The sequence below is a fragment of the Strix aluco genome, chromosome 2 (assembly GCF_031877795.1).
Source record: "Strix aluco isolate bStrAlu1 chromosome 2, bStrAlu1.hap1, whole genome shotgun sequence".
NCBI lineage: Eukaryota > Metazoa > Chordata > Aves > Strigiformes > Strigidae > Strix > Strix aluco.
In genome coordinates, this window is record NC_133932.1 from 78,004,524 (window position 1) to 78,026,335 (window position 21,812).

At 40.5% G+C, this 21,812-nt stretch overlaps 1 protein-coding gene across 5 annotated transcripts in view; it reads right to left on the minus strand.

Moving 5' to 3' along the window:
• Nucleotides 1-21,812, minus strand: part of PCCA (propionyl-CoA carboxylase subunit alpha) — a 289,977-nt gene that overhangs the window by 1,979 nt on the left and 266,186 nt on the right. For all 5 annotated transcript variants that reach the window (XM_074815375.1, XM_074815376.1, XM_074815378.1 and 2 more), the window contains 2 exons: nucleotides 13,631-13,771; nucleotides 1,200-1,277 (listed from right to left, as the gene is read on the minus strand). In XM_074815375.1, coding sequence (XP_074671476.1) covers nucleotides 1,200-1,277; nucleotides 13,631-13,771 — 219 coding nt within the window. The remainder of the gene's footprint in view (nucleotides 1-1,199; nucleotides 1,278-13,630; nucleotides 13,772-21,812) is intronic.

Sequence of the window (21,812 nt, forward strand, 5' to 3'; positions counted from 1 at the left end):
CGTTCCCCCTGTCAGCAATTTTTTTCCTCAAGACCCAATTTTGCACTAGACACACTGGAAGAGGCAAGCCCCAGGTCCCAGTCTCAGTGACGATTTTAGTGCTGTGCCAAATAATCCTTTCTTGTAAACACACAAACAGTCCTTGGCATAAAGACCCATCTTGAGATCTCAGTGAATCTTGCCAGTGACACCCCAGAGCATCAGGCTCCTTGCTGCCTCCCTCTGGGCTAAGGGATCTCGCATTGGGTTTTGTTTTGCTATTTTTAATAACAAAATGGCAGTGCTTCAGGGAGAACAGAGGGGCCTATCCCCAGGCAGAAAAGGGCTTGGCCATGCTAAGAAATATGAGAATATATAATCCAGAACTTTGGCAAGGACTGTGACTAGCGACTCAAGAATGACTCTGTTCCCCCTTTGAAAGGGATGGATCAGGGGCCTGTGTCTCAATGATGGTTTCAGACTGTGAATTATAATCTGGCACAGGGATGCTCTGAGGCCCTGATTTAGGGGGCTGACAGTCCCCAGACCAGATGGGGTTTAAGGCATGCCCCTGTCATAGAAGCTTAACCAGTTCCCTGCCCAGAGCGCTGGTTTTGGTACATCCTGTGCTGCAGGAGGAGAGTCCCAGTGCAGGGGCTGCAACACTGATCCCCCTAGAAGCAAGACACCCCAATGCACAGCCTTGCAAAGCTTAACACATTTGCAGATCTAGGCTTCATATTTAACAGTCACAATAATAAAAAAATTGCTTTTCTCATCTTCCTGCAAAAGCACTTTCTATGCCTTGTTCTGAGTGGTTTTTTAATGTCAAAATGTTTGCCATTAATGAATTAACTGGCGAAGAGATCTCTCTTCTTCAGTTGCTCTCTGGAAAGATAGAATTTGGAGAAATGGTCTGCAACACCTTTCAATTCAACTTGGCATTGTAACATCATAGAAAACAAATCATTTAGGAGTAAAAGTGTTATATGAATTTCTGAAGCCAGTAAAACTATTTCCTGCTGTGCTATCTAAGGCTCAGAACTACTTAACAGCATTCACAGCAGATGCAAATGTTAAAAATTAAAGACACCTCACTTTGAAAGACTTGCAACAATCAGACTTAATTCCTTAACAACCAGAATCCTCCTTTTTTCCTTTTTAAATTCTATCCTATTTGACAAGTTGCATATGGTTTTAAGTGACCCAAGGTAGCTTACCTTGCCTGTTTTAGCAGCAATCATACTGTTCTGCATTTTCATTGCTTCAATTACACAAATCTCTTGACCTTCCGAAACCTGGTAAAATTAAAGCAGTACAAAATGAGGATAGAGGAATTGAAATGCTCTAAGTGCATGTGATTCTTCTGCTACAAAGACTTCGGTGGCACAAGTCAAGTCAGTCAGCTACACAGTCACGACACGATACAATCACAAATCACAGTTGCTTGCAACAAAACTGGCAGCAAAATAGGGAAAAAGGAAACACCTGCTTAAAAGTATCACTCCAGACAAACCTGAAAGGCTCCTCTCCCATCCCATCCATGCAGCTCCAACTTCTACAGTTCAAATTTCACATCCACCACAGTTCGACATCAATTAAATTCAGAGCAAAATTTAATTTGTGCAGTTTTAGCCAGGGAGCCTTTGCTTTGCTTCCCTGGCGCAGATCCCACGGATACTAATCCTGATTCAGAAGCCAAAAGTTTCTTGGCGCATGTCCAGGGGAGCACGGGCTGGAAGCTCTGGCAATACCCAACAGGCTAATGCTGAGCAGAGTCACACCTCTGCACATGGCAGCATCCTGAAGGCGGCTGATGACTTCGAACTGATGGGAGGGAGCATGCCTGTGAGGAACCACCACCTCTCATCCACAGGGGAGGCATCACAGACGCAAAACCATCATTTTCACCACAGCTGATAGCTCTTAAAGGAAAACATTCAAGTCTCCTCTTTCTGCTTGTTTGCACTCTGCAAACAGGCATGCACAAGCTCAAGGTCACCAGTAACCCACTGGGCTTCTCTGCTGGGCTCCCTATGCCTCCCAGATTCTCTCTCCAGTGCTTTGGACCACACTGTGCCAAGGAAACGGCGGCTCAGGGCAGAGGGGGGCTGCCTATACATGAGGGAAAAACCACAGGATTCAGAATTTATCCCTCATGTAACCCAGCGATCAGCCAGTCATCCCACAAAGACAATGTATGCCAGAGAGGGAAGGGCGCTAGGCCCTACATGCTAGTATTTAGGATTTATGCAGCTACAGCCCTCTAGGATGCCTGGCTCTGAGTGCTCACTGCAAGTCTTTTCATCTTTTGCAGATGTAGTCTGCCATTCACTCATCATCCCAGCAAATGTGGGATGCTTTCACTCTGATGTCAAAGTTTCATTAAAGAGGGTGATTTGAGACCTGCAGAGATCTGGTTTATGCGTTGTTCTATGTGCCAGTGCCCTCAAAATGTATTTGTTTATATATATACACACAGATATATTTCTCTAAATATATGTAAAATGAATAATACATCTTTAAGGAGAAGTGTGTACCACTTTGGAGGAATATACTGTCTAAAGACAGGTGTGAAGTCAGAGATCAAGTGCATATTGAAGTACATTCTGAAAATTTAAATAAAGCTTTTTTTCTAAAGCGTGCACTAACAATGACTGAAAAACATCAATATCTGCCTATGGATTCTGAGCAAGACAGAAAAAAAGATGTTACATTAAAAGGTGCTCACACACGCTTTCTCCAACAGACTGCCAACAGCAACATGACAGGCTTTTTGGGCTAAATAAGGAAAACATTTGCTATGGGAACATGGTGTACTAACCAGATACAGAGAATAACCAACACCCAACACTTGCAGAAATTCCATCCTGAGCTTCAAGCGAGCATTTAAGTCATTAGCAGTGTCAAATTCGGTGAATAGTATCAAAGACTTGTTCTCTGTCCCCAGTTATTTCCCCTCTATTCCCTCTCCCCATCTTTTGTCTCCTTCCTTCTACACCTGCTGTTCTGCCTGTAACCCTGTCCCAACAGCTCTTTCTTTACTTCCTCGCTTCTTTTCCTCCTCCCTATCTCACTGCTCAGCTTTTCTTCTGTCTCATCTGAACTTCCCAGGCATTTGTGAGGATAAGACAAAGCTATGAATATCTACTTCTGTTAAAAAAAAAAAAAAAAGGAAAAGGAAGAATGTTTGTTGGAGGGGGTTTTTTAATAGCCTATTTCAGAAAGAAATTTGCCCACCCTCTGGTTAAACTCAGCTATGAGAGCACCAAGAACATGGGCCTCTAAAGGTTGATGAAGATTAAGATGCTAAGGAGTGCAGATCTGAATTGAGTGGCCTGATTTCAAGGGCACAAGAAACTCTTCCCTTGAGCCCCAGTGAGATTCAACTGTAACATGGCTTCATCAGGTGGATGGCATGCAAATGAACCAGTTAGCCATTATCTAAACAGAGTTCTGGAAATACATCTACTGGAAAAGTACAGCGCTAAAATGCCAGGAAGTATTAGTGGTTGAGAGACGGAAATGTCCATGAATTTGAATTTCTCCTCCGTTTCCCCCTTTTCTCAAAAATAAATTTTTGTGTTTTATATAATATCTGCTGGGTTGATGACAAAGGAAGGCCTGGGAAGGAAATACCTCCCCCAACCCACAAAATATATAGACAAAGTATCCAGTTAACGTCTTGTCTTACTAATTTGGAAGAAAGGAGGCACTTTCAGCAGGTACCACATGTGAAAATGCTGTGTCAGTACTTCTGATGATGGGCAATTTGTTGAAAATTACCTTGGTGAAAGTGTCACTTAAGCAAAGAAGTTTAATTACTGTTCTTATGTTAAACCTTTACAGCTCCACTCATTGTGTTGCAAAGCGACAAATCCTAAAATTAGGCACTTGTATCTCTCTTTTCTCTTTTTCAGTCTTTTGGGCATTGTCCAATTTCTTTCATTCCATAATTGCACATATCCTTCTGCCTGTTACTTAGCCTGCAAATGAAAACTGCAGTGATGTGTACAAGTTCTTGCTTTTTAACTTACTTAAGGATTTATTTGGACCATTTTTAATGTTGCATTTTCATCATATAATTTATTTCATTCAGTGGATGGTAAACCAATGTAAACCACTTTACATTGGTTTACATTTACATTCTGGTGCTTTACATTTCCATTTAGAGAGGTCTCAGTGATGACCCAAATCTGTCAAAACAGGCAAATAAAATCAAACAAAAAAATCTGATGGATTGGAACCAAGTGAAATATAAGGGCTCCTTTTCTTAAATTAAACTTGGGTATCTTTCTCACAGAGCTACGCTACAGACAAATCTACCTTTACATTGCTTGGAACATCAAAATAAATGAGCGATTAACTATTAGACCTGCAGTCTGTATTTTAGTAGCTTGTTTCTGCATGGAGCAGTTCAAAGTAGCTGTTCAGTTTTGCTCTCCACAGAGTGAAAAGGAAAACAAAAGAAACCAGAAAGAAAGAAAGGAAAAGAAGAAAAACTCATTGAAGAGGAGGGCGCTTAACATCTCGAGGTTGCTAACAACTCTGATGTGAATTTGGGAACAGTCAACAGCACTGTTTGAATAACTCAGGGACTGCATGGTGGTTGTTATCTCCTCTGGCCAAAAGGTTACACACAGGACAGGGAACTGTCTCCAGTCATTTCCTGACCAAGCAACTCACGACACGGGGTGGAAGCAGAATTTGAGAAGCAGCAACCCCGAGCCACTTTCATTGCACCTACAGGAGGACCGTAAAGACTAATTGCACTTACAGATAGGTCTCTTTAAAACTCAGAAACACAAAAAGACAACGCACACCCGAGGGCATTGCTACCACGGGATCTTTGTGAATATGGTACACTTTCCTCAGACTTTTGTGCATCATCTGATAAAGACTTAATGATTTTGACAGGACGTCTTCAATGTTAGGCTTACAAAATGGTCACAAGCCCCACAAGTCTTTCTGATAAAACCAATCGGCACTGATGTATTCCCCCGCTCCCTGTCTAATTGGTGTAAAGTTTGCAGATCTGAATCCCCTATCTTTTATCCAGCTTGCTGCGTCCTCTCCTTTGACATGAGGTCAGGGTTCACATTCGCATCCGATTATCGAAGTGGCACTCATTAACCGGCAGCCTGCCTCGCACCAAAATGAGTTCGCTGGAAAGGGAACTCAGCCCATTTACTCAGCAGATTTTAGCATTTTAAGGAGGCCTGAATGTCACACAGTATTGCTACGTTTTGAGGAGTTTCAGACATCTCCAGCTGATGATTAATTGTGAGTGATGGGAAATAAAATCCAGTAAAGCCAGCTGCTTGCCATGGTCGGCAAAATTACTATAATGGATATAGGCTGCCAATTTTCCAGTTTTACTGGCAAGTCTTCCAAGTGTAATTAAGGGAAGTTATAAATGATATGGAAATCTATCAAGTCCCATTTATTTTCAGAGGACTCTTTCCCCTGAGACTTTTATCTTCAAGCTTATAGTTTGCTTTGTTGTGCTAATGATTTAAACCACTTCTTATTTCTGATTAAAGCCCCCAATATCCTTCATAAGAAGTTAGATCCACTTTATTCAGAAGGATTTAAAGAAACAGAACCCTCTTTAAAGTTGTGTTTGTTAACTGTACTGAGCTCTCGCTTCCTCTGTGGATGCACAACAGAGCATCCTCCATCTTAGGCACCTCGCTACTGTCTAGATTTCTGCTTCTGACAAATTCTGGGGATTGGGAAGGATCTGGTGGGGGGAAAGGAGGGAGGGAGGGTGGGAAAAGAGGAAAAAAAAAAAATTTAAAAAAAAAATCCACCCTCAACAAACCCCCAACTTCCCTCCAAATCCTAAATCCTCAAAAAACAAAGATCGTAGGTGCTGCCTTAGAAGCTGGGCATTTAGCACAGGGTGGTGTTGCTCACTAATGTTGTTTGATTTGGAATAAAAGCATGAAAATGATGTGCAAAGGCCTAAAATTGGAGATGTAAAGGATGACTGCACAGTATTCCATTTCTCAATTTCATCCTTCAGAGCCACAAAATGGGGGTGATACAGTTACTGGATGAGATTTACAGTAACAGCTGTGGTCTTCCCACACAAGGGAGGACCTTCTAATGGGCTAAGGTCTGTTTTGAACAGACGGGGAGTAGCAAAACAAGGTTCCCTATTAAGGGTGTGCAGTAATATTCCTGATAAAGAAAATGAGTAGTGGTAGTCAGATTGCTTTAAGAGACCTAAATCTCCTCTTGCTGTTAAAAAAAAAAAAATAGAGCTATTTTAGAAAATGCTAACTGCTAAATAAATGAAAGACATGTAAATGTAAGGGTTTGTTTTTTTCTTAATCTCCTCGCTACAAACTGTAAAGAATGCATAGGAACCAGTGCCAGGGGCATATGGCTTTCTCCTGTGCTGAACATTCATACGAAAGACAGGTTCATCAGTCATTGGAGTATCTGGATAAAAAATTAGCTCCTGATGGATGGTATTTAGAGCTTACCTGCTGCTAGTACATTACCAGAGAAACACAGGTTTTGAAACCCACATGACATTAGAAACTGCAGACCATGAAATACTCCACGTGCAAGCGCACTCATAATGTACGCCAGGTTATACAAAATAAGAAATAAGCTATTTAAACCCTCTGCCTAAAATTGGGCCCGCTGCAAGGAACCCTGGGTCAGCCCTACACAGGCCAATTAATGCACAGCATCTGCTGTATAGAAGCCGTGCATGAAGCACTTCCGAATGATTTCAGCAATTAAAAGAAAACTGTTTCCTGCCTGTTCTGACAGCAACTGTTTCAATGCAAGAGTGAGCACCAAATCATTGTGTGCAGCTGAAAAAATTAAGTCTTTTTTTTTTTTTTAATCTTGTGAAAAGGGGGTGGGAGGGATGAAGATTTCTTACAGAATCGGATCGTTCTTTTGTTGTCCGACATTCTGTGTTTTTCTGCCAAATTAGACAGAAGGCTCCGAGGGTTTATGGGGCCCTCTACAGTATCACCTTCTGGTGCACTGTGGCTCCCTAAAAAGATGGATCAATATCAACCCTGCTGATTTGCCTACAAAAGTGAAAATCCCTCAATTACATTTTTAAGACCATTATATTTAGAACACAGGTGCTCTGATGCGTAACATTTTTAAGGCTCTCGGAGCTGAAGGGAAAAAAACAATGACAGCCCCGAGCAAAAACAGTCTTAGGTTTGGTTAAAAGTGAAGTGAGAATTGGATTTTATTGATATCTCCTTTCTCAGCTTTGGGGAGACACCAGTAAATATCCCTTGCAATTTCCACTATGCTGTGACTTATGTCCCCGTTAAGCCTTGTAAGTAAGAAGGGACAATGCAAGACAGTGCCATATGAAATCCAGTTACCGTCTCTTGTAGCCTTCTACAAAATAATCACAAAAATTCATCTTTTTTATGCCTGCACAAAACCACCAAACAGTGAATTAAGTATGCATTCACTATCTAAAACCCTTATGAAGATACTGGGATTTTTGTTTGTTTGTTGTTTAAACTTAGTCCATGCTGGTATCATTCCCTTCCCAGATTTTTTTCTCTCTGACTTGGCAATCTGGCAGCAAGCATCCAACAAGAAAACAAATCAAGAGGAATTGGATGAGCAGCAATTGAAATTCCTTGACATTGTCCATTACCATGTAACATAATTAGTGCAGGTTTTCCCTTCTTTCCAAATTAACTTTGAAACCAGAGCTACAGAGCTGCAAATATAATTAGCGGCAATTAATAGTACTTGACAAATCATTATTAAACTTTTTTTGCCACGCTCCTTTAACAAATGAATCCAAAGATAGCACATCCCAAATTTTGTGACCTCTGACTAACCAAAGGTCAGTGATGTCCCCCTGACAGCACTCAGCACTGGTCACTGCACTCTCACTTATCCAAAACACACTTCCCCAACTGCTTCCGAGACCCCAGCGTGTTGGGGAAGTGATACACAGGCAGAGCACTCCTGGGGGCGATTCTTGTGCTACTCAGCACAAGGTAAGGCTTAGTTTCCATCACACCAATCTTTATCAGTCACAACTTTTTTAGTAACAGCTAAAAAGTTGCTTATCATTTGAAAAGGCAAAGCACACCAATAAAACAAAACAAATAAAATAAAACAAACAACACCAAAAACACACACACACACACCCCCCAAAAAAAACCCCACAAACTATGAATTCTTTGCAAAGGATGGTAGCATATTTCCCCTAGGAGGAAACTCTAATAATATTGACTACTTGTACCTCATCATCAGAATAGGATTTCATTCTTAATTACACCCTACTTGAACACAAATCTTAAAACTGTGCAACTGCATAAAGATATAGAAGAAAAATCGATTCAAGTCAAATATAAAAAATGACATAAATATGTTATGAGCAATTACTTAAGGGGTTTTTTAATGTAACCACAGTTACTACTTGAAGCCTCATTTTATAAGAATGGTGAAGTATTTGAATGCTTTTACTCTTGAAATTTCACAACTGTGAAAATGTTTTCATTTCCTGTTTGCCCATAGTTTCTTCCCCACCAAAAATAGACCCTAAAAAATTATTTAATACACAGAATCATAAAAACTACATGAGGTTTGTGACCACATTTGGTCAAGTTTGCAAACTCCCTTTAACTGAAAAATGCAGTTTATATCTGCTCTGGGAACACTGAAGAACAGGAGCGAGGAAACAAGGGGAAAAGGGAAAGAAAAAGGAAAAACAACAGAAAAAAAAGGTTCACACACAAGAGAAAAATCTTATTTGAATTTAAGAATGTCTTACTAAATTATTGATACCATATTCGTCTAAATAAAATGTGAAACTGTTACTTAAGCAAATATATTTTTACTGTTCTTCCTGGTTGTTATTTCTCGGTTATAAAGATTTTAATTTTTTTTTAGATTTTGAGGTCTGAACAGCAAATATGATTTAAAACAACACACAACTGGCTGATGGCAACAGGTAACTTTATAACTTCACCATTTTTTTCACGAGAACGAATGATGTAGTGAGAAACAGAATTTAGGAAGCTGGTTTGGTTTGTTTTTTAGTAGTGAGCATTTCAGCAGTAGAGGTCAAGCAAAACATATCTTTTCCCATAGCAAGAACTTTCCAAGGCTTATGAAATGGAAAATTATGGAGAAAGGCTTTTTTAAAAAAAACTATTCTTCTAAAGAATAACAAGAGAAATTGAAATAACATGCAGACAACTGAACTGGAAGAGGAATGCAGTTTAAAAGGACTGGAATGCAGCTTAAAACATCTTCCTTGGTTGTTTTTAAAATGTGGAATCACTGACAGTAATGTGTTTTGTAAGTTATACAACTAAAAAAGCAGCCTTCAAGTTACCCACTTTTGAAATTACTGAGATAATTAGCATATACATTTAACAGCTGACATCTTGGGAGAAAAAAATCATCCCATGCAGTATCAATACTCATGGCTACACTAGCATCAATGTGAAATCACAATAAATTTTAATATGAGAAAAGTCCATTTAAAGATTGGCTTGAATGGTGATAACTTCCAAAACCCAGGGTAATCTTGAATTACTGGAAAGAGAGGAAATTTAGAAGCTTAGGTAAAAATAATTAACTGTCCTTTTAACTGTAGTCCTACAAAAATTCAGGAACCCTGGGGTGTTTACCCAGAGGTGCTTTCCTTTTACATATTTATGGATGGAGGAATCATTAAAGTGATTTAGGATACCAGTAACTGTGTTAGCTTATTGACCAAGACTTGGCTTAGTAATGCCACCTGTTCTGCCTTATTTAACTAAAAAACAACGAACAGAAACATACAGCTAAAAGAAAAATATCTTTTCATTTCTAACAGATAGAAAGCTGAAAAGGCAAAAACTATATCCATAGGCAAAAATACAGCAAAGGCTACAAGGCAATCAGGACAGTTAGTATCTTTTTTTGTTTCTGTGGACAGTTCAGACTACCAAAGTCGGAATCAGTTGTGGGAGCATTTCATGTGGCTTGCTTTAAATGGGGTACAACAACATTGCTTTACCTGTTCAACCAATAGGATCTTGGGCTTTCCTTTCTCCTGCAATTTCAGTGCACAGAATCCTACATGCACAAAAATCAAGCCAAGCAACTCAAGACAAAGAAGAAATATTTGCAAGTGCCTGCCTATTTCCTGCCCTCTGAGTAAAACAGTGAATTGGTGTAGCTTTAGTAGGTTTTTATGGTGCTTTATTTGTGGTAGTTGTGGTGAGATTAAAAACACGTGCAGTGCCATCTCCACACTCTGGCATAAAAATGCTGTGGTGTGCTGGCAGGGCTGGCTTGTGCTGCCATTGGTGTCAGCAGAAACAGAACGAGTCCCTTGTCTGGACTCTTGAAGGCCAGTGATTTCTCTGGCCCTTGGCACCATGGGGAACCAAAATGTAACTCTCCCAAAACCAAATTTCATCCTAATGCACACTCATCATTAACAATCTGATAACAAAATAAACATGCAAACACATGACTGTGTTATCAAGAGTAATGTAAGCTAAATTTATATCTTCTTTCCCTAAATAATATTAACCTCCTTTCCAGTCGGCCAGATTTCAAATTGTTTTGTTGTTTATGTTGCTTTCTGCTTCTGAGTGCCTTCATTGTGTTTCCAGGAATAATTGAGTGACAACTAATTACAGTCTTCTGATCACATGAAGGAAAATAAAGAAAGTAGAAAGTAACTAAAAAGCTAAAAAAATTGGCAGCATCACAAGTTCTGCTTCTCCCTAAATGACTTCCCCACTGTGTTACTAAAATCTATAGATCATCTTACAGACAAAAGAAAATAAATTCCTTGCATATGCAATATCTTTTGGCAAAAATGAATTGAAAACTGCTTATCAGACCAGCTGGATAGAGGATGCTCACACAATCTTCTATCGGGCTTCATCAGACCAAAGTATTTTTCAGCAACAGCAGTCAAACAAGAACACTATGCTTCAAGGAAAAACAATGATACATTGAGTGAGGAAAACTAATGCAGAGATCAGCATCGCCTTCTCATTTGGCTAAGGACACACAGAGAGGGACTAACAAACACCATATGCTTTACCTGACCGGGTGTGATGCCCTATAGCTGAACTGCAGGCAATAAACACGAGTTTGCACGTGTGGCAGCCATTCAGACAAAACCAAGATGTCCCTCTTCTAGGACTTTCTTTACCATTTGTAAAGTTACACCTGAAGGAAGGGTACAGCAGCCCAGCTCCCTGTGTTACCGACCGCTCTGAGAGCACCTCTGTGAGCGCAGCACTGTTGCAGAGACTGTGCAGCACGAACACTGTTTAGCACAGACCACACGTTAGGAGAAAACTATCTCAGAGCAGGTAATAACCAGGCAGCTTTACTGCTAGTGGCAGCAACACCTGAGTGGAAGGATGGACAGCTACCTCATGCTCTCCCATTTTTCAGCCGTGCTGTTTTCACACGCCATGCAAATTTGAGCTGCCCAAACCCAGATGCAAACACAGAATAGTAGCTATTTAAATTCCCATTTCTCCAGCACACTAAAGAAATCAAGACTCTTCCCAAGCAGTGCAACAAAAAGAGCTGTATTTATCAGGGAGCTACAGTTCCCTGCCCATCATGCCTTGAACAGCTGTAGTGAGTGAGCCGGTTTCTGACGGACAGCCAAGACGTGTAATCTGAATCACACCATCCCACTGCTTATTCAGTGCCGATAGCTGATGCTACCCTCATCTCGCTCACTGGCTCGCTTTTTTTTTAACGTTTTGACACTAGTCCTGAAAAGGAAGGATTTAAGTTAAACCCTTTTCAACAAGGCAAATGTGTTTTTGCAATTAAAGCCACACAATTAGCATTGACAAGCTCAGGTCAGCAGTACATAGATTATGTCGTTCAAATGCTCTGCCACTCAGTCCCTCCAGCAAAAGCTGCGGGAGAGGAGAAAAAAAAATCTCCACACATTATTTAACAACTTGTGCTCTGATGCACTGCACCACTTGTGGATTTGTTTATTTGATTTATTTATTTACTTAAAATCTCTTTGGCTCTGGCCTCCTTCTCCACTGGTTCTATTCCTTCAAGACAACAAAAACTATTTTTCAGGGCAGGAAGGCTGGTAACATTTAGCAGAATTAACTTCTCAGAAAAATCTTAAATTTGAAAAGGCTCAAAATCCTTGCCTTAAAACTGTTTCCTTTCATTCTTCCCCAATAAAAAAGTATTTGCTTTAGATCTCCCTCACTCAGCCACTCATACTGCATAGACACAGAAGTCACATAGTGATTCATTTTAATTGAATACTGCTGGTTTTAAAGGTATAAACAGGGTGTGTGTGCATGTATAGATCACAAAACCAGAAAGCTAAGTGTAGAAGCTGAAATAATTTCTCTCTTGATGATTTTTACTCAGCCATACTTAGTTCTGTTTTCTCAGAAATGTCTTGATTTCATTAATACAAACATTTGCACCTACAGATCTTTAATATTAACATGATGACTCCCTTCTCTCTGTAAATAGATAGGAACAACCACATATTCTAAAACTGAAAGTGGCATCATAGCAAAATTTAAGCACACAAATCACTTTACCAGCATGATTAATGACCATCACATAGTAAGTGCAGTGCTAATTTTGGACTTGAGATCTTAATCCCATTTCTACATCATCTCTCAAAAAAAATCTGTTTCATTGTCATAAATTATGAACTCTGTGACTAAACCTTCCTGTTTGTATCTAAGTGCTATATACATGTTTATGGCATCATTTAAGTGACAATAATACTTTAAAATTAATCAGCACGATCTGATTCAAATATTCCTGGGTCTGCATCACTCTACTGCTTTCAATGGTTATGAGAGATAAGGGCCCTGACCTTAGAAATAACATTATGCTACAATGTGGTAGAATTTCATATAAAGTTGAGTTCAAGTAGGTGTTTATATGTAACTCTAAAACTGTATGTACATTTGTTTCCAGCTCAATGCGAGATAAGCAGCACTGGAAATCCTCAGGACAACAGCAGCACGTTCTGTTGCCCTTCTGTATGTGAAGTTCATTCCTTCTGCAGGACAAGAGGATTCCCATAAGAGACTGGGAATACCCAGCATGGAATTCCCAATTGAGGAAATTCATGTGTCTTGCAAAATGCTAACATGAGGATTCTTAACAAAAAAAACCCAAACAAACACACACAAAAAAAAAAGGGGGGGGGGGGGGGGGGGAGAGGGAGGAAAAGAAAGTTAAATACCTATCCTGTGTCCCTTCTGTTTAGTAATATTTTCACTGCTTCAGGGCAGAGAATCAACAATCCCCTCCTGCTAGCACTAACAGCATATATATACTTAAGTATTCTTACATGCACATATAGACACACACAATTTTTTTCCCCCTGCCAAGGCATTTGTGATACAAAACCAAGCTATTTGTTGAGTTTCAGCTGTGGACTTGTACCCAGCTGAAAATTTTCCTTTTAAAAGCCAGTTCAATTTGAATTGTGCTTCCTTATTAGTTTCTATAATCCAAATGAAAAGCAGCACATATCCTTCAGCACACTTTATTCTATAGGTGATGTACATAAAAAAAGCAACCTGTGACCTGTAGTTTCAGTTGCACCAAGGAGAAATTTCTGTGGAATATATAATGAAAATGCAGATACATAGACCACATTTCTTACCGTGTCCCCAGGCTTGACAGAAACTGCCACCACTGCTCCAGGCATGGGAGATCTCAAAATGCTGGAGGTGTCCTCTGCTGCTTTCTCTGGCATGTACTTGCTCAGCTCAGCAGCAACCTTCGTCAGTATTTGTAATTTGTACTAAAGAATAGGAAGAGGAATGTTTTAGGAAACTGCACCTTGGTGAATTCCAGTCAATAATCTGCACTATTTTATGGCATGTTTTTATATAATACATCTGTTATCTGTTATTCACAGGAGTGTCTAAAAATCACTGTTTGAAATCTTTATTGAGAGTTTCATTTTCAGGATGTAGAAAGAAAAATATGTAACCCAAATCTGAAGCAATGAGCACATAAAAGGAAAGAATCAAGTACAGTAGTAAAGAAATGTCAGATTCATTTAAAAATTGGGGGTACAGAGGGGAGGTACAAATTTTAAAAACAAATATCCTTATGCTTACTGCATGTTATCTTTAGTGGATAAGGAATATTGAGGGATTCGTTTCCAGTGCTGTACTGAATTGGAAATTGACCTTTTGGGAAAGTCTGTCAGATTTTCAAAGAGATGATTGATTTTAAACATTATGTTTACTTTTTAATCATGTATTTAATGTTTGAAGTTAATGACTTGCTTAGATTTGCGATTAAAACATATCAAACAATTTTGATTCCATTTTTTCATGCACAGGCAGAATGATGGAACATTGTGGTTATATTGAATATACTTTATCTGTAATAAAAACTGTTCAGCAGCTGTTCTCTACCTTGAGGAAAAAAAAAAAAAGAATGTTTTTTCTAGTATGTTTTATAGCATTTAGAAATGGAAAAGAATATGATGACCTTCCAGTGTCTGAGAGCATCCCTTTAAACAAAACCTTTCTGAAAACACGTATGTGTGTATGTACACTAATTTCGGCTCCAGGGGGTTAGCTTTTAAAAACTTGTAATCACTTTGAAAGATAATTTCACTGCACTCGGATGGCCTTCACGTTTGTCCCAGTGCACCTGAACGCCAAAAGCCAGTAGATGGCAGCAGGTCTCTGCGTGAAACTCCCGCCTCACCAAGGCCAACCCAGTGAAGACCAGCACAACACTTCATCAATAATTTAAACAAAGGTTTTAATAATAAGCACTGGATGAACTGCATTTACAATTCAAATGCATATTTTGCTGATGTAAAGTTCAACACCTTGCTTTGAACAGTATGTTTTCCTCCAAAACAATTAGCTATTGTTTTATTAGCAATAAAACGTCTTTACTTTTCATTTTTACACAGACAGAAAAAATCCGATATCCTTATGGTGAAGGTAAAGGGGGACTCTACCTTCTGCTTCTATAGAGAGTAGAACAAGGTATTTAGAAATACATGCAAAAGGCAATTAACTCTGCAATGACATCTTTAAAAAGCAGCTTTCAAAGCCAAATTAAAACAACGTAATAGAGGATTATCATCCCTCATAACTAGCGTTTGGACACACAAGATTATGTACAACGAACAGGGCAGCCGTTCAGTTAGAAATACTTGCTTCGAATGAGAAATACAAGCAAATGGTTAAATGAAACAATCCTCTACCACCACCCCAGTAAATGCAATAAAATGCCACAATATTCCCTGAAGCTGTAAGTGGCACCCAAAGATTTGAGAACCCCTTCCCAAACATGTGCCTTGGTTACAACTGATGTGGCGCAGGGAAACCAGCACCATTTTGTATGCAAAAAGCTGCTTTAACTCCAAGCCTCCTGCAGGCATCATCATGACAACTAAAACTGTGGTGCTTGCGTTTTCCAACCCAAAATAAAGCTAGTTCTCTCCCTGCACAAGCCACTGCATTCAACACAGTGTGCTCTGTGCAGTTTCTTTTTCTAGAAGTAAAGCGTGTTTGTGCGTATGCGTGCACCTATGCACACTTGTATCTATGCTGTGGGGAGAGAGGAGGTGATGCCTACAGGAGATTTGATGACATAAGTTGCAAATAGAATTGCAGCAGTGTGACAAGTCAAATAATAACATCTTATGCGTGTTTCTTTACTCTTGAGTGTCTGTTTTGCAATCAAGACATACAAGTGTCTGCCAGTTTCTGAAGGATATGATCCTTAAGTGAAATTACTGTGCAAATAAAAGCTTTTTACTCCTATTAAAATTCATCTGAGTCATAAGTGGCAAGGAAAAAAAGCTTGCAGAGTGTATTCTGCTGTCAATCTAATAAACATTCTGTGCAGAGGGACTATTTATCAAAGATAAATTGTACTTAAAAGTCCTTCATTAAATCTATGGGGGGGAATATAATTACACCAAATTGCACAGTTTCAGTATCCATGGTTAGTGTCTTCTTTGTACTCAGAGTTTGAAAATAAAAGAAAAAAAAAGAAAAGAAAAAAGGAAGAACACAGAAATAAGTTAGATTTGTGGACTGTGTTGTTGCCTCTTGCAAGAGACTATTTTGATATGATTTCAAAGGATTGGGTTTAGATGCCATTTAGTTTTTTAAGCCACATATAACACTTCCGAGCTGCCCAATTTCAAAATTTAAACTTGAAGTGAAAGCTAGACCTTCTGCATTCATCTAGGTTACAGTATTTCGCAGGGACTGAAATACAGATTTGCCTATGTGCTCCACAACGTACAGCAGTGGGAGAAAAACCATGTTCCTCAGTATGCTGCACTTTAAAGCTCAGTTCTCCCCATCAAGTTAAAATATCCCTACCAAACATTGTTTTTACTATCTTTATAATTTTCATATCTTTTAGATTCCTTTCTCTGCAGGACTCCTGCTTTGCTTGGAGTGAGATGTAAGAGTCAGTACACTCAAAGCTTTAAAACGCAGGTCTTTGTTACTGATGAGCTGTTCCTTTTCCTTTTGTATTTGTTTATTGTTCTTTAGTCTGTTTGGGGGATAAGCAAGTTACTGTAATCAAAAAGTAAAAAATAACAACAGTAAACTTCTGGGGAAAGGCCTTTTTTGGCACAGTCAGTTCACAAATAACCTTTCAGACTAGAAAAAGACAAAGACGCAAAGAAAGGTTCCTTCTTTAAGACTACCTTTGATGTATTTCTGCTGCTGGCTGGACCCCACTAAATACCCGCAGAAGTGTCCCTTTGTAACGCTCTTTCTTATCTCTGGGGAGGAGTTGTGCAGGGGGGGTGCAGGGGCCTGTTCACCTAACTGAGGTGCAGCCTGTGACTCTGGGAGAGCCACCAGGCTCTCTGGAAGACCACGTCAAATAACGCCTGCCAGTGCTGCTACAACAAAGACAATTAAGAATACTCCACATTTTTTCATTACATGATTAACACTGTGGCTATGCCTTCGATTTCATGAGGACAACGCTGAATGTACAACACAGAAGTTTTGATAAGCTACCAACGGAGTGTGGACAAGGTTCAGGTTTTCTTCCTTTATCCTCAGGAGGAGATGGAAGAAAGAAGGGGTGTAAATATGGGAAGGCTGTAGAGTTTGAGTTATAAATAGAGACCAGAAGGTTTCCACTGGCCTAAACCAGAAGAAACATCTGTTGGAGTCATAAATAGATTGTGGGTGGACTCTCAGAGCAAGGAAATCTGCTAGCCATCAGATCTGTTCTGATGAGTAGTTGTCACCAGCCACTGCTTCACTCCGCAGGGTTTCAGAGCCTAATTCTGCCAGCCAAAGTAAAGTCAATAAAGAGGTACCCAAAAGGAGCCACACAGCTTTTGATGGCGTAGAAAACAGGTGTTTCTTTTCCACAAGACGGTTGGAGTCCACAATCAGTTGACAAAAATTATAGTAGGGAAAAGTGATGTTACTTAATAGTTTTCTAAGGGTAACAGTATCCTGTCCTACCTCTCCCACTAAATGAATTGGATGTTTATGTAATGCAAAACTACCTCTTACAACCAAATCTCTGTGACAAAAAAAGAAGAAAACAAAAAGGTGTAATAATAGTAGTGCAAAGGAGTAAGTGGGGGGGAAAGAAAGCAAATAGAGTGAAAATTATACCTTGGGTTTTGGGGAGGTTTTTGTAGATACATACTGTACTGATCCCTCAAGTTAGTAGACAAGAAGTAGACCGGCTGCTACAAAAAAGGTGGCCAAGGCACATCTGACCATCTTTGCTTAAAAAAAAGTTCTGCAGTTTGCACAGATATGGTTCCCTTGCTGTGTAAATCTTCAAGTAAAATGCTCAAACCCGCACTCTGTTACATCTCACATTAGTTTATTAAATATTATCTTCCCTGTACACCTGAAACTCACGTCCCCAGAAGCTGTAAATGTTCAAACTCCATTGGAGATTTTATAGAGCAATCTAATGTATCACTACCCATATGTTACTTGCAGCAGTGTTTGGACTGCTGACCAGATGTGGATTTTCAGTATGCTCTACATAAATGTTCAACCATGTTTTTCAAGCGTCTGTCATTCTTGTGGTCAGAAGGGTGAAAGTCTTATGTAGCTCAGATTTCAGTAGAGAAACTGTCTGCTGTGCGTCTTCATTATTGTGACTAACCTTACAGTCTCATTTTTGGAATCAGTGAAATTTATTAACTGTGGTCACATAATTTCCCTTTAACATTCCTAAGCCGCATCCTGCCTGAAGTCACTTAACTGTTGTTACCTGCGGTTTGAGCATGACAGATCCACAAGTAGTATGTTATTCAGCATCTATTCAAAGCAATACTCAGCAATGTTCCAGTGCTGAACACAATGAGCACGCTGCCTTTTTTATTAACCATTATACATTTTAACATCGTGGCCATACTCTTGCTTAGATTTCCACCACGGCATCTAAACAGGAAAATAATGTATTTGCTCCATATGACTTGAAGGTGTCAGGCACCACCTTCCTTCAGAGTCGAGGATTTCTTACTCAACAAGGAGATAAATGACATTTGGCAAATCACAGCGTCTTTTTTCCCAGCTCTGCGTTCTAGAGCTAATTTACTTCCACAGGGTGGTGGTGAGGACTGGCATTAACACCTGCACAAAATAACGGCACTTTCAGTCTAATGAAGGAGCAAACACTCAACATGCTACGGAGACAGTTAAAAAAACAAAGGCAAAACCAAAACAGCCACAAAAATCATAAGCCTTTAGTAGCAACAAAAGGGAAAGAAAAAAAGAGAGAAGCCTCACCACCAGATAGTACACACTCCGGCAGCAGAAGCTTAATTAGAATTGTAATTCGGCCACATTTTCCCACTTTCCAGTCCGTGTGTGACACACAATTAACACTCTGGAGAAACCTAACGCGGGCTAAAGCCATGCGGGCTAAGGGTGGACGGGCAGAACCAGAGCGGTACCGGCAGAAAGCCTGGCCATGGCCCCCGCCTCCCGCAGCCAACCGCCGCCGCGCCGGGCGGGGCGCGCGGGGCGGGGCGCGCGGGGCGGCGCGGAGCGGGCGGGGGAGCCGCCGGCGGAGCAGCCAGTTAGCGCAACGCTTTGACAACTCCATCAGCGCGGTCTCAAGGTAGCTGTCAATCAGGATGCATCATTTAATACAACAGCACACTAAGGATTTTCTCCTACAACCCACATGACAGCGTATCTACAGCTCTATTTATACCAGCGCCCGGTTGTGTTTACAATGCCGTTGTAATTAGAAAAGATGCAACAGGCAGCAATATTATTCAGATTTCCATTTTGCCGTGCTGCCATGTAAAGTGCGATCCTGCTTCACAGAGTCATGCTAAATGACAAAAGCGCTATTTTCTTCAGTCTCTGTGCTCAGACAGCACTTCATTTGCAGCTATCTATAATTAGATTAATGGTGTAGTGCCGTACAAAGCAGGCCCACTTCACATCAGATAGCATATGAATTAGGACAAACACTTATTTCAATTCCAGGCAGAGAAAGCAGTGACTGGGGTATTTAGCATACCCTTTATGGTGGAATGAGATGTTAATTGTGTACCATTACCTCTAAACTGCTTGCTTGTTGTATAAATCACTGTGCTAATTGATGCAGAGATAGAAACGTAGCCACAGGCAAGAAAGCAACGGAATGAGAGCTGAAGATGGTGGATAAAGGATTATCGAGTAAAACCATATGGAGATGAGGTTCCTTTGAAACCTGCCCACAAGCAGTACTACTATGAACTACAGGGGGAAGAGCGTTGCACTGATGCGTAAGAAAAAAATATATGTATTTTACATCATCGTTTCAGAACAGAATCTTAGTAGCGAACCCGAGCCAAGCAGAAAACTGAGGAATAAACGTCTGCAATGAACACAGGCTTCCAAAAGACAAGTAGCAGGCTAAGCACACCCTGGGAACAGTCACCACGCTGCCGGATTTTGGGGGCCTGAGTTAATAAGTAACACTTGTAAACTATCCGGAGCAGATGTTCCCCTGACCCATCTGCAGACTAGAAATGAAGGCTCTTTAAAGAGAGTCTGTGTTTGTGCTAAAAAAAAAATTAAAAAAATAAAAAAACCCAAACAACAACCACCACCACACCACCCCCCACCCCCAAAAAAACCAAAAAAAACCCTCAGGACATTCAAGTGGCTGCTGATAAGTAATAAGGAGAAGGGAAGCAGCTTTACACACCTGTAGTAACAACTACACATACTCTAGCCCGTGCACATACAGAGACAAGAAAATCCCTGAGAATCCCTGATACAAGGAAATGATCACCTGCTTTGCAACTTATTTACTTATAGCAACTTATAATGATTTCTGAATATTGCTTAATAATCCTGCTTGCCCTGACTGTTCTGTGGAAGCTTACCAAGGACTACTGTGTTCATCAAAACAAAGCAGTTTTCTGTGGAAACTTACCAAGAATTACTACGTTCGGCAAAAATAAGAGACATGTCCTTGGAAAGCAGATGTGCTCTAGCAAGTTTATGGATAGAGAGCCATATATGGGCGGTAGAAATTAATAGACTGGTGCTTTTAGATAAGATAGAGGTGGTAAACCAGTGGGAACCACTCTTGTTATTCAAGAAATTGGCTAAGAGAATCTGCACATGCTCCGAGGAAAAGTACAAGGTGAGAAAGACTACGAGCCTTCCTCCAAAAGACCCCTGAAGACGCCCACCAGGAGGCAATGCGCAGGTGCAAAGATAACTTAAACTGCTGACACCAGCCTTTTGAACTAACCCAGCCAGCAGGGACAGGGAAGTGATCTTGCCCCTGTACTCAGCACTGGTAAGGCCGCACCTCGATTACTGTGTTCAGTTTTGGGCCCCTCACTACAAAAAGGACATTGAATTACTCGAGTGTGTCCAGAGAAGGGCAACGAAGCTGGTGAAGGGTCTGGAGCACATGTCGTACAAGGAGCGGCTGAGGGAACTGGGGTTGTTTAGTCTGGAGAAGAGGAGGCTGAGGGGAGACCTCATCGCCCTCTACAGCTACCTGAAAGGAGGTTGCAGAGAGCTGGGGATGAGTCTCTTTAACTAAGTAACAAGTGATAGGACAAGATGGTCTCAAGTTGCGCCAAGGAAGGTTTAGACTAGATATTAGGAAGCATTTCTTTACAGAACGGGTTGTTAGGCGTTGGAATGGGCTGCCCAGGGAGGTGGTGGAGTCCCCATCCCTGGAGGTGTTCAAGAAGCAGGTTGACATAGCACTTAGGGATATGGTGTAGTTGGGATCTGTCAGTGCTAGGTTAACAGTTGGACTAGATGATCTTCAAGGTCCCTTCCAACCTAGATGATTCTGTGGTTTAATCATCTATGCGTATGTATATTTGTATTATGTCATCCAATGAATATGTATATCCACACTCTATAAGTTTTTGGTAAAATGTGCTGGGGGGGGGGGGGGGGGATGCAAGCTTTGTGGAGAAATCCCCTTGCACCCTGGCACCGGAGTAAACATACCTGCTTTATAACTCTATTCGAGTTGTAGAGTCTGTTTTCCGCAAGTCATCCCCCACCATGTACTGCAGAAGCAGGAGAAGAGAATCAGAAGTAACAAGTAGCTGTGTCAGCACCAGGCCAAATGAAGCCTGCTTTCTCACAGATGGGGTCTGTAGCTGTTGGTCATCTCTAAAAGAGCATTATAGCCATGGGGGCATTCGTTACTGCACTCCGGAGTGTAGATTCTCTCACCTTAAATAAACCAAGAGTTTGACCAAACCCTCAGCCCACACTCCCTACAACACAGAGTTGCAGCCTCCTCCTCCAACTGGACACCTTTGATTCACGAAATGGGTTGGACCATAATACATTTAGGACCCTTCGACCTCTGCTACA